Genomic DNA, 16,728 nt, shown 5'->3' with positions numbered 1-16,728 from the left:
TAATTATTAAAATAATTAAGAATTTTTTATTATATTATTGAAATAATTATCTAATTATTAATTTTGTGATTAAACATTAATATATTTTAACAATTATCAATTTGTTTAATTAGTTAAGTAATAAATAATGATTGAAATAATTAAGGTTGGGAAACGTATCTATACAAGGTTTTTATAGGTTTCCTTTCCCTGCCTTTTCTTTTGAGCCAAACACAGCCTTAATATTTGATGATGAAATTTGAGAGGAGGCCTTCTAAGTAGGGGTGTCAATTGGGATGGATTTAGTCCAATCCGATCCAGTCCAATGTGAATCCATTACAAATGGCCCAGGTCTAATCCAATCCAATGAATATTTTGGATCAGTCCAATTCAATGTCTGGACCATCCATTCTATTCAAAATTGTTTTAATTTAGATTAATTCTAACCCAAACCTGGTCCATTGACACATATTCCTATCTTCTATCAATGGATCAGATATTAGTTAAATCCAACCTATTCCAACATAAATTCATTATGGATGGACCAGGTCCAATCCGATAAATACTTTGGACCATTAAGTCTGGATTGGTCCAATTCAATATGTCTTGTTGGTTCATCCAATCCGTCCAAATTGATTCTGGTTTGAACAGGATCCAATCCAAAACCGGTCCATACACCCCTACTTCTAACCACAATGATTCTTTATTTTTTTTAAGGCAACCCCAATGATCCTTACTCTTTCCTTCTGCTTAAATGCATCATGCTGCACATGTTGGAATAGCATTAGAAACGCTGTTACAAGATTTCACCTATTGGGCCGGAGCATTTGGGGCCCATTATGAGCCATGCCGTGCGTCAATCAAGCCTCGGTGCAACACCGATTACATGTCCTGAATCCTGATGACCATCACTGGGGTGATCGGAAGGGTGCAGGAGCAAAAGTTTTTCCCCACCTATAAGATATGTCTCCTTGAGGATGTGAGCATTCCATTGACAAAAGGATAATCAGGTTAGATGTCAGCCTAAAAATAAAAATCTCTAAGACTTATTATGTGTAGGGAAAACAGAATGAGGTTTCAACTTTCAGCCTTTGGGTAATATTTGAATCTCCAGATTTTGCTTAGGTCGTAGCAAACTACTCATGTAAATTCAGGCAATCGGTTCCATTTAACGATTGGTTGACTTAGATAGTTAAACAGTTAATTTGTTCAATTCGAATAATGGTTTTTGGCCATTTTTTATTTTAATTATTCTTTGTTAATTTTTTATTTTTTAAATTGAAATGGGCTGTCTGTTCAAATCGGACAGTCAAATTGCTGACCCAAAAACCAGTGGCCAGAGCGATTCTAATTCTGGGTCAATTTTTAAAACCTTGTATAAATCTATTTTCTGCTTTCTGGTTTTTTATCAAATGTGATTACAGGGCTTTTTGGGTTTCATGGTTCATACAACGCTAAAAGCTGTTTAAAAGCCCTCTCAAACGGGCACTTAAATTTAAGGTTGACATCAACCCAAACCCTGACCATATAGTGAGCCAACCATGAACCGGCCCTGCCCAATCTAAGCCCACTAGCAAAAAGAGCTTAAAGCCTTAAAATAAGTGATTTGTGATTTGGCGACCGATGAGATTATTTTTCAGTTAAAAAATTTTGGACTAATTACGGAAATTGCATGTGGCCATTTTGTTTCATTTTTTTACGTTGAAATGGTTTCTGCTTTCAGAATTGTTAACAGCTATCGAAAACGGTAAATACCGCAATATTACAGAAAATATTTCATTTTTTCTGTAAAAATACATTTTAAATTTGAATCTATAACCAATATTATGTATATTAACCGATGTACTCCTTTTTCTTGTATATATCTCGATATATTCGAGAAAAATGAATGAACCAAAAATAATTAAAATTGATAAGGGTAATTTGATCCTCCCAAATAAATGGTGACACGTGGCTCCCGGGTGACAACTCTGCGCTGAATCAGCAGACCAGTTCGCTAAGCCCGACCTTTATCTCGGCGCAGCCAAATTGACAGAGCCATAAGATTATGGCGACCTGTCCTAGAAGCCACCAGAAGTTCCCAAAAGTTCACCACCAAAGGCATCGGTAGTGCGACTGTTAGAACAACTCATTGAGTCGTTCGCCTCGACTTCACTTGGACGAACCGTAACTTACACCTTAATGCTCCCGAAAATAGAGAAACGGCTCCACAAAGAGCTCAAGACTGTTACCTTGAGCCCTCTAAGTTTAGGGACCTATATAAGGCGTCCAGATCCACCCAAAAAGGTACGCGCACTAAAACTTGTGAGCTCCCTCACACTCTCAAAGAAGTCTTCATACACTTACTGACTTAAGCGTCGGAGTGCCCTCCCTGGGTGAAAGATACCCAGGCACTCTCATCTCTCTCTGTCGTCTACAGTACATTTTAGCTTGAACACATCAGCATCAGCTCGGCAACCTTCGGCTTAGCTCGTCTTAGAACCTCCACATTAGATTCTGAGTCATCTGCCACGAGGGAGTACCCATATTGCGCAACATAAAAAATAAATAGAAATTTTATTTATTTTTACGTTGTTTTAATATAAAATATATTTTCTCCTATTTACATTTCACCATATATTTTATTATTTTCCATATGTCTACATTCTACTATCAATGATTGCACTATTGAATGGGCTTGGAAAATTAGGATGCAATTAATTGGTTGATAATTCTTTCTTAATAAGGCAGTTAGATTTTATGATGTACTAACGGGGACCCGTGCAATGCACGGGATTTGTTAAGCGAAAGCTAAACAATAGAAATGCATAAGAGTATTCAATTGTTTTATATTTTTTAACTTTTTAACTAATTAGTAATTATTTATATTTTATATACTACTTTTAATTATTTTTTATAATACAAAAATAACAATAATTAATTTCAGCTAGGATTGTTTATCAAACTGATGAAACCAACCAACCCAACCAACTTGACCCAAGTTGGTCAGTTTTCTAGTAATTTTTTATTGGCTTTGGTTCAACAATTTCCCAACCCGATTAGGTTGAATCAGTTTTTCTTTGGCCATTTGTAAACTGACCAAAATCAAATGATTCGACCAAAGATATATATTAATATTTTATATTTTAAATATAATTGTTAATACGCAAAAGTGGGAGAGTTCCTACATTTCTTAGTCTAAAATACTTTATATCATAAATTTATTTTTTAATAATACCACTGTAATTTTTCTAAATTTAAACTTAATTTTTGAATTTAAAATTTTAAGCTTAAATCTTTTGAATTGACCAACCATATCAAAAATCTACCCAAACCGATACAACCTGAGTTGGCCGGTTTCCACCAATCGTTAATTAGTTTTGGGTGACCAACTCCACAACTTGACCAGGTCAGTTTGGTTGGCCAAACAACCTACAACTGAATTGAACCAACCCATGAACACTCTTAATTTCAGCTAAATTAATAGTCTAATCTTGAATAAATAACAATATTTTAATCTCCCATGATTATTGAAAATTTATAGTGAAAATACACAATTATGGAAAATATATTGATAATGCAAATAAAATAAATAACTAATAAAAATACAATAATTATAAAAATATATTAAAAGTCAATAAAAAGTGTAATCTCAAATAATAGTTTAATCCCTAATAAATATTAATCAATTAATTATAAAAAAGAATAAATGCAATAAGTACAATAAAGTAAATTTAAAAAGTTATATAATAGTAGTGTAATCTCCAATAATTATTGAAAATTTTCTGTTAAATAACAAAACAAAAATAAATTTATACATAATTAATGAAAAGTTATCTTTTATAATAAATATAGATTAAGATTTTAAAATTATAATTAATAAGTATTAATTTTGTTGAAGTTTATTTTCTAGAATTATTATTTATATAAGTGAAATTAATTATTTACAATATTATTTAGTTATTTAAATTTTAAAATATTAATTATTTATCGAGTTTAATAATCCATAAAATTATAATTTATACTATTATTACATAATTTCATTATTAATTTTTTAAAATATTATATTATTATTAATTTATTTTTTTAATTTATTACAAAATTTTGTTATTTGAACTATTTAAAATCTAGTTATGCTTAATATTTTGTTATTTAAGATATTTAGTTATTGAAATATTTAAATAATATTCCTTTTTTAATATTAAATTTTTATTATTTAAATAACATTTAAATTGAATGATCCGGAAAATTATAAATTATATTGTTAATACATAATTTCATGATGAATTTTGTAAATCTATTATAATTATTTTTTTTGTGTTTTTAAATTATAGATAAGATATTACTTCTTTTTTTATTGATGTACTTTTACATCTTATTATCAATGTAAATATGCATTGGTCTGTCATTTGTCAATGCAAAAATGTAATGTTGCCAAACACAGGGAAAAGTGAACCAAAGTGCAAATTTACCCTGAACCGGAATTTACACTCCATTTGCATTGTTTAGAAACGCAGCATAATTTACAAATGAAGTAGAGAGGTGGATAATGATCCAAATTAACTAGGTGGAAGAAAAAAAGAGAGAAGTAAGGATATTGTTACTGGCATGGTTTTTAAAAACAAACCAGTGATCAAACCAGTCAGGGGTCTGGTTACCGGTTCGAATGGTCCAACCGTTTGACCCGAACGGTCGGCCCTTTCTGACAAAAAAAAAACAAAAAATTTAAGAAATTGGAAAATGGTCAAAACTGTTCGAACGGTTAACCATCCAGTTCATTAGTTTGCTGACCAAAATCAACGGTTTTGGGGAAAAAGTGGTTTTGGAGGAAAACGGAACTGATCAGGTGACCGGTTCCCGATTTTTCCAGTCCAACCATCCAGTCCGGTCCGGTTTTGAAAACAGTGGTTACCGGTGACCGGTGTTTGTGTCCTTGCTTAGGTGGCAATGAAGTATAGTGTTGAGTAATGATCCAATTTAACTTCATATTGGCTGCTATTGCATGGCCTTTTTATTATGTTGTCAAGGAAGGAGAGACAAGACAAGAAGAATGGTGTCTTCTAAATGTAACAAAACCTTGTTCTTTTGTAGGTTAGAGGGGACCACATTGGTTTTTTATCATGTGGGTTCTTTAATAAGTAGTGTGCTATGTGTGGTTTCATTGTCTTGCATTGCAATAGCACCAACGAGGCATTGGAAAATTGCTGACATGGCAATCATGATGTTGGTGTAGTGCCTTAAATTTTAAGATATGGCATTAGTGCATGTTGATGTTTTTTCTCATGGCAACATTTCAATTGGTTGTTTGATTGAGATGGGAAAATGGACAACAACAAAATAGTGTCACCTAAAACAATAGTATAAATTTACATGTTCCATAGTCCTACATATATATTGGAGAAGTATATAACTCTTAGCTTCATGTAATCATGTAATGAAACTGATGGCCTTCTAAAATCAATGTTATGAGACTTAAGATCTGGTTTATTGATGTTTCTTCTGGTAAAGTTATTTAACTGAAAAAACACCCAATGCATTGAATTGAAAGGAAATGTATTCATTGCTCATTGTATTTTCTTTTTTTTTTTTCTCTCCCTTAATAAGAAATATTTTAGTCTTTGCTAACTGCTAACCAAGTAGAACTCTTTAGGAATAAATTTGGCTTAGGGACCTAATTAATGAGAATATATCACCAACACCCTTGTTGGCCATGACCCTGTAACACATAAGATGAGTATTAGACAAGTGTTCTTTCACTTCTAAGATTAATATTCAGATAAATTTATTAAAAAACACTTTACATGTAATAGGAATACTTGTATGTATGTAGATGAGAGCTACCCACAAGCTAGCCCATCCAATTATCCTATTCTTTGAATAAATTTTGCCTTGTTGGTATGAATGCTTTTCTTCTTTTTATTATTTATATCTCTTTACCTTAGATTTGTCCGGTGAACTATGAAAGGAATGGCTAGAGAGTCGAGTGTACAATTGGCATTTTTGAGAATTTTATGATAGTAAGGGGCAATTCATGTATAGGTCTGATATTGCCCGACTGGGGTTTGATTCATGAAGCTTCTTCAATTCCTTTGGGGGATTGATAAGAAGCACTCAGAGTCAATGGAATAGAAAAATAATTAAGGTGGTAGTAGATGGTTGTTGAATTGGATTTATTGTTACCTTTAAATTGATAAAGATGGATGCGGATCCAAATAGATTGTTTTATACTTTCCTTAGCAATGCTTTTACAAGTATTATAATAAACTAATAAATTACATGTTTTTTGTAATAAAGCTTGTAAATTTTCAATGGGTGGTCCTCACAAGTAATCAAATGAAGTTACTTCAACAAAGAATGATTTTGAAAATGTGTTGAAGAGTCGGAGAAATCAGTAGCTGGGTGGCATGAACATATGAACTATATGAAATCTTCCCAGAAGTTGCTCATGGCAAACCTGTGCCCATACCGTTCAAATAGCCTTTTGCAATCTTGTATTGGGAATATCTTCCCATGAAATAAAGCATATAAGTATAGAGATATTCTTAATGCAAGGCAGTAAAGGCTGTTCAAATAGGCTTTGCCCTGACTGAAGCCGAACTCTTTTTTGTATTATGTATGCATAAGAATTAGTATTTAAGGCTCAATTTGGAAGGAGTACAACAAATATATACAGTATAAATACATACAAAATATAAGATTTTACACTCTACATATTTGTATTTGTACTCCTTCCAAATGGAGCCTAAGGTGCTATTTTGTGTATCTTATAATTACCAAGAACAATGTGCTCTTTTGCAAACCTTGTAATTAGGTTTTTCTTTTGATTATAGATGGTGAATTCTCCCTTCATGGATTGGACTTGTTTCTTCATTTATTTTTATTTCTATTAATTCCAAGTATTTGCTTATTATACCCTCTTCTATGTAGTAATAATGCTATATGTTGGTTGTCATTGTCATGTATAAGTTAAAAGAACCATGGAACTTATTGAAAGATATTTTATAGAAGTGTATAAGCATAATAAGCGTATATGCTGAAGGTAAAAAAGATTGTATGTTGTGTTATATTGTATATACAATAGAGGCCTTGAAACATTCACCTCACATTGATGGTAAATGGATCCAATATTTGGTGGCTCAATAAGTTGGGTGGGTCCCCAGATATGACCTGTTATGATTGGTCTCAAGTTAGGAGACCATATTTTCGCCCCACAACATTCAGCCCCATAATGTCCCACAAGACATCCCACCGTGTATTGGGAACATTTCTTGATGATATATTAGAATCGACGATGTTATTATTGAGAAATGCTTTCAATACACAGCGGAGATGTGCTATGGGGCTGAGATGTTAACTCTCAAGCTAGTGGCCAATTACATATTCAATCAGACCCTCTAGCCACCTGACTCGTATTTATTTTGTTAAGTATGACCGTTATTCATGTCGTATTATAATATGAATATATAAAGATCTTGTGGGGTTCCTCCAACTTTATTAAAATTTATCTCTATTTTTACAGCACCTACTGGAATGGAATTGGAAGTAGTAGGAAACAAAGCATTATTTAAAGAAAACATATGAAGGAACATTGAAATTGAAATTAAGAAACTAATTGAATTACCTTGTTGCATAAGTGTTGAAAACTGTATTAATTATTCAATTTTGAGGAAGTTCCCACTAATGATTTGGTAAAGGATGTGTTTGCCAAGTGGTGAGCTTATAAGCCCAAAATCAAGAGCCAATTTTCACTATTCAATCTCAACCCCTCGTAATCTGGCTTCTCATAGTCACATCCAATTTTGTGTAAATTTCCATTTGGATGAGCAAAAACTTATCATTAAAATTCTCCATGTTCAACACCTTGCCTCATTCGTTGAGAAGAACCCTTACATTACCTTTTCTGTCTAACATCTTGAACACACTAAGAAAAAAACTCTAGGTGATGGAGGGTGATTTGGCCGATCAACCATGAAGAGACATGTCAAGCCTGAACTGTCTGGTAATACCTTGGCGCCGCATAGAGCAAATCGGTTAGATCCGAGATTACCTAAACTGACCTACCTGACCGAGACCTCGACTTAGAGATGACAACAGATCGTCCCCCGACAGGGCAGCATACACCACCTTGGGAGAGCTAGTTGAGGACATCCAAGGCCAGCTTGACTCTGACCTGGGTAGCCAAGGACTAGATTAGTCAGTCGACATTTGGGTACCAAGCTACCGTCCTACATGGCAAATCACCCTTATCTGGGGTTCCCAAGTTAGCCAGCGACAAAGTTACCTACTTGGCGTAGACGACTCTAGCTCCCACACGACTCAGAGAGACCGGATGATGATCACCACCCACGTGGGATGAGTGCGCCCCTGAATATAGCGGACTGAAAAGGTTTGGCATGCCCGGATATCCCAGACATGGAACTCGGACCACAATGCGTATAAAAGGATATCAGCAATCCTTCACAAGGTATGTGCAATCTGTGCAAACTAATTTTTTGCTCTCAACTTTCTTGTTGCTGACTTAAGCATCAGATTGCCCAGCTCAGGATCAGCACCCTAGGTACTTTGATTCTTCGTTTCTTGCAGTTCAATGGACCAACCTCATCAATCCGTCCCTCTGAATTGTCCTCTAGCAAGGAGTAGGGGTGGCCATGAGCCGAGCTTGAGACTAATAAAATTCGACTTGTGAGGCTCGTGAGCCGGCTCGAATAACTAAATAATAATAATAATAATAATAATAATAATAATAATAATAATAATAATAATAATAATAATAATAATAATAATAATAATAATAATAATAATAACGATATAAAATTATAAAAAATAATATATAATGAAAATATTATATATATATATATATATATATAATATTTTTATTTTTATATAATAATAACTAATTATTATAATTCTTAATTTTTAAAATATCAAATAAAAAAATATTTTATATATATAGTTTTTTTAATTTTTATAAAACATATTTCTCAAGTCGAACTTGAATTGGGCCGAGCTCGAGGTTATGAGCTTTTGACTCGAACCGAGCTCGAACTCGAGCCTTGTACTACCTTGACGATCCTCAACTGGGCTCGAATCCACCCCAAGCAAGAAGATCAACATATTCCTGCAACAACATCAGGTGGTATCAGTATTAGTTAAAACAAGTTGATAACTTCTCGAAGGAATATTTCCACGGAAAATGAAGTAGATGGATTGGGTGGGTTTGTGAAAAAATACTATGTATGTCATATCAAAGAAAGACACATTATAAATTTATAACATATTCTAGGATTACATGCATAGACCCTCAAATCATAAATACTTTAGGTTATGTTTGGTTTGAATGAAAAAATAGGGAAAGAAAGAAAAATGTAGGAAAACCTTAACGATTTTCAAGTCACCGTGGTTCCCTCCCTTGAGCCATAGCGATCCATAGTTGTTGCATTAACCTAGAGTAAGAACAGACATATTAATCGTATATCAACTTGTTAAAGAAATTAATAGAGGATTACTAGAATAGATAAGCCGTAATCATGAATTGAGAGAGGATTAATGAAAGATTCACGTATACAAGTATAAGTATAGCAGTTAGTTCCCATCAAATGAAAGAATCACGTAGACGTGGCTATGTTATCCGCCGTTCAAAGGAGCATATCCTCCCTTAGATCAGCCTTCCATTCCACTTCATTCTATATGTGACAAGTGTCCCATAACTAAAAAGGAAATGCAACAGAGCGGACTCACTCATCACGTAAGCCATGTAAGCCGTCCGATGGTCGCCACGTAAGCCGTAACGCGCATCGTCGTCTCAAAATTCAAATTGGGGATTTCTACCAAGTACCAACCACCAATCAATCCCTTAAAAATTAAAATCACAAGAGCACAACAAACACGTACCACCCAAAACAAATCCAATGTTTGCCCAAAGCCCCCAAAACAAAAAAAAAAAAAAGTGAAGAACCCATTTTACGTTTTGTCTTTTTGTGATTTAAGGGACCAATTAAATGGCCACGTAAGTCTTGCAGCCCGTGACGGTGGCATAGCTTTAAAAACTCTCCCCAACGTTCCATTTTTTTTCAAACGGCTACTTTTTGCGCTCTCTCTACACTACACTCTCTTTCTGAAAGCTCTCCCCCCCCTTCTATCTCTTCCCTTTCTCTATTTCAAATCACGCGCTCTAGTTCTTCCAAGGGTTTCATCAAACCCTTAAATCTTTTCACAATTCTCTCCACGAATCTCGATATCTTCGTCGTTGGGTAGTTGATTCGCAGATAGCAAAGTCATATTTTCTTGCCACAACAAAATCCCATTTATTCTTCGGATAGGTAACACAGCCTCCAGATTAGAAAATCGACAGAAGCCCTAATTTATTGCTCCATCAGGTATGTTCTCTGTGCATTCTTTTTCATTTGTGTCACGTTTACTTTTCTTCCTTTATTTTCCGAAAATCCAAACTAAACTAGGTAGTTTCCCCATTTTATCAAAACTTTATGTTAATCTAGTTGATTACTGACACCAAAGTTGATGTCCGAGGGTCCATTTTTTGGGATTTAGCGTTTTCCTATGCTGAACAAGAAATGAAAATTAGGAATCTGGCATTCACGATTCCTCTTTTTTCGGTTATTAAACTTGGATACTTAAAAAACAAATAGTTGATTTTCTTTTTCTTTTCCAGTTCTGGTAAGGCGATTAAGAGTCATAACTGTTTCTTTGTCTATTTTAGGTAAAATCATAAATGGGAACTGAATTATTATTTCTAGGTTCTTTACTACTTTTATACAATAAGATTATATCGTAATAATCAATGTAATCAAGGAGATCGATCTAATTTGACCCAACTGCCGACAACAGAAGGTTTGGGTATCTTAGAGTAATATCTGCAGGTGGTGGAGATAGACTAGTCTCTAACTTTCATGCTGTTGATTCTCTCCTTGCGAAATGAAAGAGGTGAAAAAGGAATAAATAGCAACGAATGGAACAGTTGACTAAAGGGTATGAGCGAAGGGATGGCAGTAATGTATGAATTGAGGCACAAAGAATTGGATATTATACGGCACTGAACGTATGACAGGCAGTGTTGAATTGCATGACAGAGAAAAACACGGGAGAAGGAGGATTCCTGTGTTCCAGGCAGATAGCTTCTGTTCACCCTAAGGCAAACAGCAGCTAAAGGAATGACAGGAAAAGACTGTACAAACCTGGGAACAGAAATAGAAGTTGGGATCATTGTATTGTACACTTTTTAAATGATGCAAAAATTCATTTGGAGGATCAATACAATTGAAAATTGAGCGATCAGGCTGGAAGTGGGATAGAACATTTAAGCTCCGTTTAGTTTGAAAGAAAAGGTAGGGAAAGGAAGGGAAATATAGGGAAACCTTGTATGGTTTCCTTACCTTTCCCTTCCTTTCCCTACCTTTTCTTTCAAACCAAACACAGCAGTGAGATGTTGAGGTGAGTGAAGTTATATTGTTTGGAAAAGATTTGATTAATAGGAGGAAAATATTTTCTAGTACCCGAGGTATGGGCAGTACAACATTGACACTTCACAAGTTCACAAGTATTTGATATAGAAATAAAATTTCGGGGTTCTAAAATCCTTCCTAAAAGGTTTTGAGGTCCAAAATGTGAAGAAGAAATTCATTGTAGATACTGTGCAAATCCATTATTTACTTTAACACGGGCTTTAAATAAGTAGGATAACATCTTAAATGGAAGGTTTGAGCTCCAAAATATGAAAAGGGTCATGATAATGGATTTAGAACATCAGGCTCAAGAGTAGTGCAACATCTTTCTAGAAGAGTTTCAAGTCCAAAATGTGAAGAAATTGCAGAGAAGATGCTGCAGCTGTTGAAGATACCAAGTTGTTCTATGCTATAAGTATTCTAGTTAAAAACAATTTGAAAAGCCTCTTAATTGATTAAGATGTTAGGATGTCCCAATAAGGAGGTTATGAATAGATGAGGTTTATTGCAATGTTTTCTGTAAGTCCTGATGGCTAATCGACAAGTCACCTGGCATGTCATGAGGTTCACACCTTTAAGTTGAGACATGAAGAAATTGCTAGTTAATGCTTCATCTTCTTGGAATTCTTTCAGATTTAAACTAGGAAACCTAGAAAAGTAATGGTTGAAAGAAACAGAAGGTAAAACTCCTTATTCAAAGACAATAAAAGAGATATCTATTGCATTTATACTATAATGAATAATAATCTCATACCCTGGAAAATTGGAAAATATTTTTTTCTATTCTCAGTACCATGCTTTATACTGTGATGCTTCAGAATCAGCTAGATGTATTTAGTCAACCATCCATGCAAGTTGTGATCAGTGGTCCTGCAAAGAAGATCAAAATGGCAAAGCATACCAGAGTTTGAAACTATTTGAATTGCAAGAAAAAGTATACAACATTATAACTGTTTCCCCCATCTATTTCTTTAACATGTAATTAAACAAAAACCTGTTGATTAGTTCTGTTATTTTGTTAATAGAAACCCATGCTGCAAATATAGTTTCCAATTTGCTATCAGTTTGCATGTTGTCTTATAGTGATTGAACTAGTGTTTTTGCTTGGTTCTGAAATCAGAGAAGTTAGCTGAAGTATACAATTTATTAGTGGTTCTATCTTCTCTTTCAAAGCTTTGGTTATCCACATAATATAGCCTTTTTTGCAGGAAATAATTGTTTCAGCATGTCTAATCTCCAAACTGATCAACTTCTGCAAATGGAAACAACTTGTGGATCTCTACTATATGAACTTCAGGTTGTTTTTATTTCTGTTTCTATTTTGAAGCTTTAATATCAACTAATAACTTTATCTCTTTCCCTTCTTTGTTTATTTGTTCTTGTTGCCAACATATCCCTGAAGCTGACTTTGGAGCAGAGTCACTATATATAGTCCATTGTTTGTAATGTTTTAACTATTCCTGACACTTCTCAATTCAGATCATATGGAATGAAGTTGGAGAGTCTGATGCTGAAAGGGATAAAATGCTGCTCGAGTTGGAACAAGAGTGTCTAGAGGTATACCGGAGAAAGGTAGATCAGGCAAACCGGTGCAGAGCACAGCTACGGCAAGCAATTGCCGATTCTGAGGCAGAACTTGCAACCATTTGCTCAGCAATGGGTGAGCGACCAGTGCATATCCGGCAGGTAGGTTTCCATACCCAACTTGTGACAATAGATGAATAGAAGCCGGGATGGAAAAAATAACGTGTTCTTTTTCATACCATACTTAATTTTTGGAAACATTGCCCTTCTCTTGACTGTTATTCAGTTGTTTAAAAATACTCTTTATATCTACTACCAACCTCAAACAATTGGGTTTTTCTTATTCAGTGTGATCAGAGTGCTGTGAGCTTAAAGGAAGAGCTTAAAGCCATTATTCCACAACTGGAAGAGATGCAGAAAAGGAAATGTGATAGAAAGAATCAATTTCTTGAAGTTCTTGAACATATACAGAAAATCTCAAATGAGATTGGCAGATCAACTGATAATCCATCCAAAGTAGTTGTTGATGAAACTGATTTGTCATTGAGAAAACTTGAAGAGTTGCACCAACAGTTGCATGCTCTTCAAAAAGAAAAGGTTTGATCGGCTCTCTCAACAGGATGAAAATCACAAGACAAAATACATTAAGCAATTTTGGATTTCATTGACTAGTCTAATTTTATCTATTACTATTATTTTTGTACAGAGTGATCGCCTGAAACAGGTCCTTGATCACCTAAATACTCTAAACTCACTCTGCTTGGTGCTTGGCATGGATTTCAAGCAAACGATTAATGAGGTTCACCCCAGTTTAGATGATTCTGAAGGAACAAAGAACATAAGTAATGATACAATAGAAAGGCTGGCCTCTGCAATACAAAGGCTAAGGAAGGTCAAGATTGAGAGGATGCAGAAGGTAACTTGTTGGGCTGAAATTTTACAACTCCCTGTCATTATGAGCATTTGTTATTCTTACTGATGCTTCAAGTTGTCACAGTTGCAAGATCTTGCCACTACCATGTTGGAGTTGTGGAATTTGATGGATACACCAATAGAAGAGCAGCAGATTTTTCAGAATGTGACCTGTAATATAGCTGCTTCAGAACATGAAATAACTGAGCAAAATACTCTTTCTGTGGAATTCATTAATTATGTAAGTCGATGATTTTACACTTTAAGAGAACATTTTTTCTAGTGTTTATTTACATTTTTTAAGTATATAGCTAAACTGAGAAGTAAGTAAATCTATGATGCAGGTTGAGGAGGAAGTTTCTAGGCTTGAAGATTTGAAAGCTAGCAAGATGAAAGAACTTGTCCTGAAGAAGAGATCAGAGTTGGAGGAAATTTGCAGGCGGACACACCTGGTGGCAGAGGCTGATGGTGCAATGGAATATGCAATTGAAGCTATCGAGTCTGGTAAGAGCATATAATTGATTGCATTATTCTGATTAATTGGAACTTCTAATCACTTGTTCATTTTATGCTAATGTTATATTTCTTCTGGTTCAGGAGCTGTAGACCCTGCTAGCATTCTGGAACAGATCGAACTGCAAATTGCAAGGGTCAAAGAGGAAGCATTTAGCAGGAAAGAGATACTGGAGAAGGTTGAGAAATGGTTGACTGCATGTGAAGAAGAGAGCTGGCTTGAGGAATATAACAGGGTGATGCATTTTTCCTAGTCTTTTTCTGAGAATACATTGTTTTTAATTTTTCTACCACTGGCTTACTTTCATGTATGTGGTATTTTAGGATGACAACCGTTACAATGCTGGAAGAGGTGCACATCTTACATTGAAGCGAGCTGAGAAAGCTCGTGCTATAGTAAACAAACTTCCTGGTACCAGTCCGCACATGGCTTCTTTTTATTGCTTTCCATCTGACGTATGACAATTATACAACTTTTATCTTCTTGGTGTCTGAGCAGCAATGGTGGATGCTTTGGTATCAAAAGTCACAGCATGGGAGAGAGAAAGAGGCATTGAGTTTGCATATGATGGTGTAAGAACTCACATCTTCAACTCTCATCATCACCATCATTACCTTTATCCCATCTAATGTGTAGTCAACAACAGTATGAATTCTATTCATCCACTCCACTCTAGAAACATATTCTGTTAAAAAATGACCTATCAAATTTATTTTTCAACACTAGTGCTCAAGTTCTGTTTGACTTTCCCCTGGTCTTTTCAGAACCAAAGTAAACCATTATTTATTCATCAAAGTGAACTACCATGTATCAAGAGTCTCTACATTGAGACCGATCTTATTCTTCTTTTGTTATTCTCTGTTCTATAGGTTCGGCTTCTATCTATGCTTGAAGAATATAATATTTTAAGGCAAGAGAAAGAACAAGAACGCAAAAGGCAGCGGGTATGGCCTCTGGTTTAGATGAAAATTACTTGTGGTCAATCACATGCTGGATGTGTGAAAGCCCTTGAATCTAATCTACCCAATATTAACTTTTTACAGGATCAGAAGAAACTCCAAGGACAACTAATTGCAGAGCAGGAGGCACTGTTTGGGTCAAAGCCAAGCCCAATGAAGCTCCAGAGTGGAAAAAAAGGTCCTAGAATGTCAACAGGAGGTGCAAGTAGTAGAAGACTCTCACTGGGTGGAGCAATGTTGCAAACTCCTAAACCCGATCTATCTCATTCTACAAAGGCTACTCCACGCCTACGCCCAAACAAGAAGTCTGACTTGCTAAGCCACAATCAGGATGATAGTTTTGCAGCTTTATCTGCAGGTTGTTGCTCTTTTCTTCATGACTCAGGAAGTTGTTCTCTTCATTTATATTCTCTTAAACCAATAATTCATTTTCACTCATTATGTAGGCAGAAGAGGCTTGGATGTTGCTGGTCTGCCAGTAAAGAAACACTCCTTCAATGCCAGTGAAATTGAATCACCCATGAAGCGAAAGCCCTTCTCTCCTGTCTCTTCTGCAATGTTGTCCAAGGTCAATAACACAACAAACTTCCTGGAAGATCTGAACAAGGTACATGGTGGGACTTTGCAGAAAACACTCCCAAGCAACAATACACCATTGACTACACCTTCCAAGTTGTCTACTGTTACTGATGATGATGAGAACAGGACCCCCAAGGGGATGCCAATTCATATGCCCAGTACTCCTTCAACCATTTCTGTACACATGCAGACGGCCACCACACCAGCCCCTGCCACCAGGCCCACCACCACTGCCACCGTCCTTTTTGGTGCTAAAACAATTGAAGAGGAGTATGAAGAAGAAGTCGAGTACTCGTTCGAGGAGCGAAGAGCTGGTTTTGTTCTTCCCAAAACGCTCATTAAAACAATAGTACAAGCTTGAAATCAAATGTAGGCATCTTTGATGCACCTACTGGTTTTAGATTTCATTTGGTTTTAGATTTCATTTGTGGATTTGAAAAAAGTCAATTGTAATTGGCTTGTGCGTTTGTGTACATAGTCTACGAACTCTATTTGTGGACAAGGATAGAATTTCAGATATAAGCTTGGCTATCACTTCACTTTTTAGCAAGGAAATATTTTTATAAGTACCTTCACGAGTCACAACCTACACAGCTCACTTTGATTGATCAAAGCTCTCCAATATCATGTATTTCTTCTGGCAGCATTGCTCGGAATTGATTCAATTCACAGGCGGGCATTGGTGTGTAAAGTGGAGATTTTTGACTTTTTGAATGTTTATAGCTCAAATCTGCATTGGTCCTGTCCGTACTTCTCCGTTTTTCTCTTTCTAGTTCAAAGTTAAAGTTTTGAAAAGTCTCCAGTGTTCTCCACACTTAGCATT

At 35.2% G+C, this 16,728-nt stretch overlaps 1 protein-coding gene across 2 annotated transcripts; it reads left to right on the top strand.

Annotated features, from left to right (window-relative positions):
- Window positions 1-10,056: 10,056 nt before the first annotated feature.
- Window positions 10,057-16,474, top strand: PLE (Microtubule associated protein (MAP65/ASE1) family protein). 2 transcript variants are annotated; one of them, XM_010279089.3, is made up of 13 exons: window positions 10,057-10,334; window positions 12,626-12,714; window positions 12,897-13,103; window positions 13,290-13,538; window positions 13,648-13,857; window positions 13,939-14,094; window positions 14,198-14,357; window positions 14,451-14,602; window positions 14,691-14,778; window positions 14,866-14,939; window positions 15,237-15,311; window positions 15,411-15,684; window positions 15,773-16,474. In XM_010279089.3, exons 2-13 carry the CDS (start codon window positions 12,643-12,645, stop codon window positions 16,264-16,266), a joined length of 2,211 nt encoding a protein of 736 aa, XP_010277391.1. In that variant the 5' UTR covers window positions 10,057-10,334; window positions 12,626-12,642; the 3' UTR covers window positions 16,267-16,474. The 2 variants fall into 2 exon arrangements, with proteins under 2 accessions (XP_010277391.1, XP_010277392.1); XM_010279090.3 differs by having other exon boundaries at window positions 10,195-10,334; window positions 12,614-12,714.
- Window positions 16,475-16,728: the final 254 nt, after the last annotated feature.

This window comes from Nelumbo nucifera, chromosome 1 (genome assembly GCF_055504915.1).
Source record: "Nelumbo nucifera cultivar China Antique chromosome 1, China Antique-T2T, whole genome shotgun sequence".
NCBI lineage: Eukaryota > Viridiplantae > Streptophyta > Magnoliopsida > Proteales > Nelumbonaceae > Nelumbo > Nelumbo nucifera.
Note: the sequence above shows the minus strand (reverse complement) of the source record. Positions and strands in the feature narration are given on the sequence as shown.

Excerpts from the sequence above, each read along its gene's own strand:
- PLE (XM_010279089.3), top strand. The coding sequence starts at position 12,643 with ATGTCTAATCTCCAAACTGATCAACTTCTGCAAATGGAAACAACTTGT. Across the intron at positions 13,539-13,647 it reads ATGCTCTTCAAAAAGAAAAG|AGTGATCGCCTGAAACAGGT; the intron begins GTTTGATCGGCT and ends ATTTTTGTACAG. Across the intron at positions 14,779-14,865 it reads TATAGTAAACAAACTTCCTG|CAATGGTGGATGCTTTGGTA; the intron begins GTACCAGTCCGC and ends GTGTCTGAGCAG.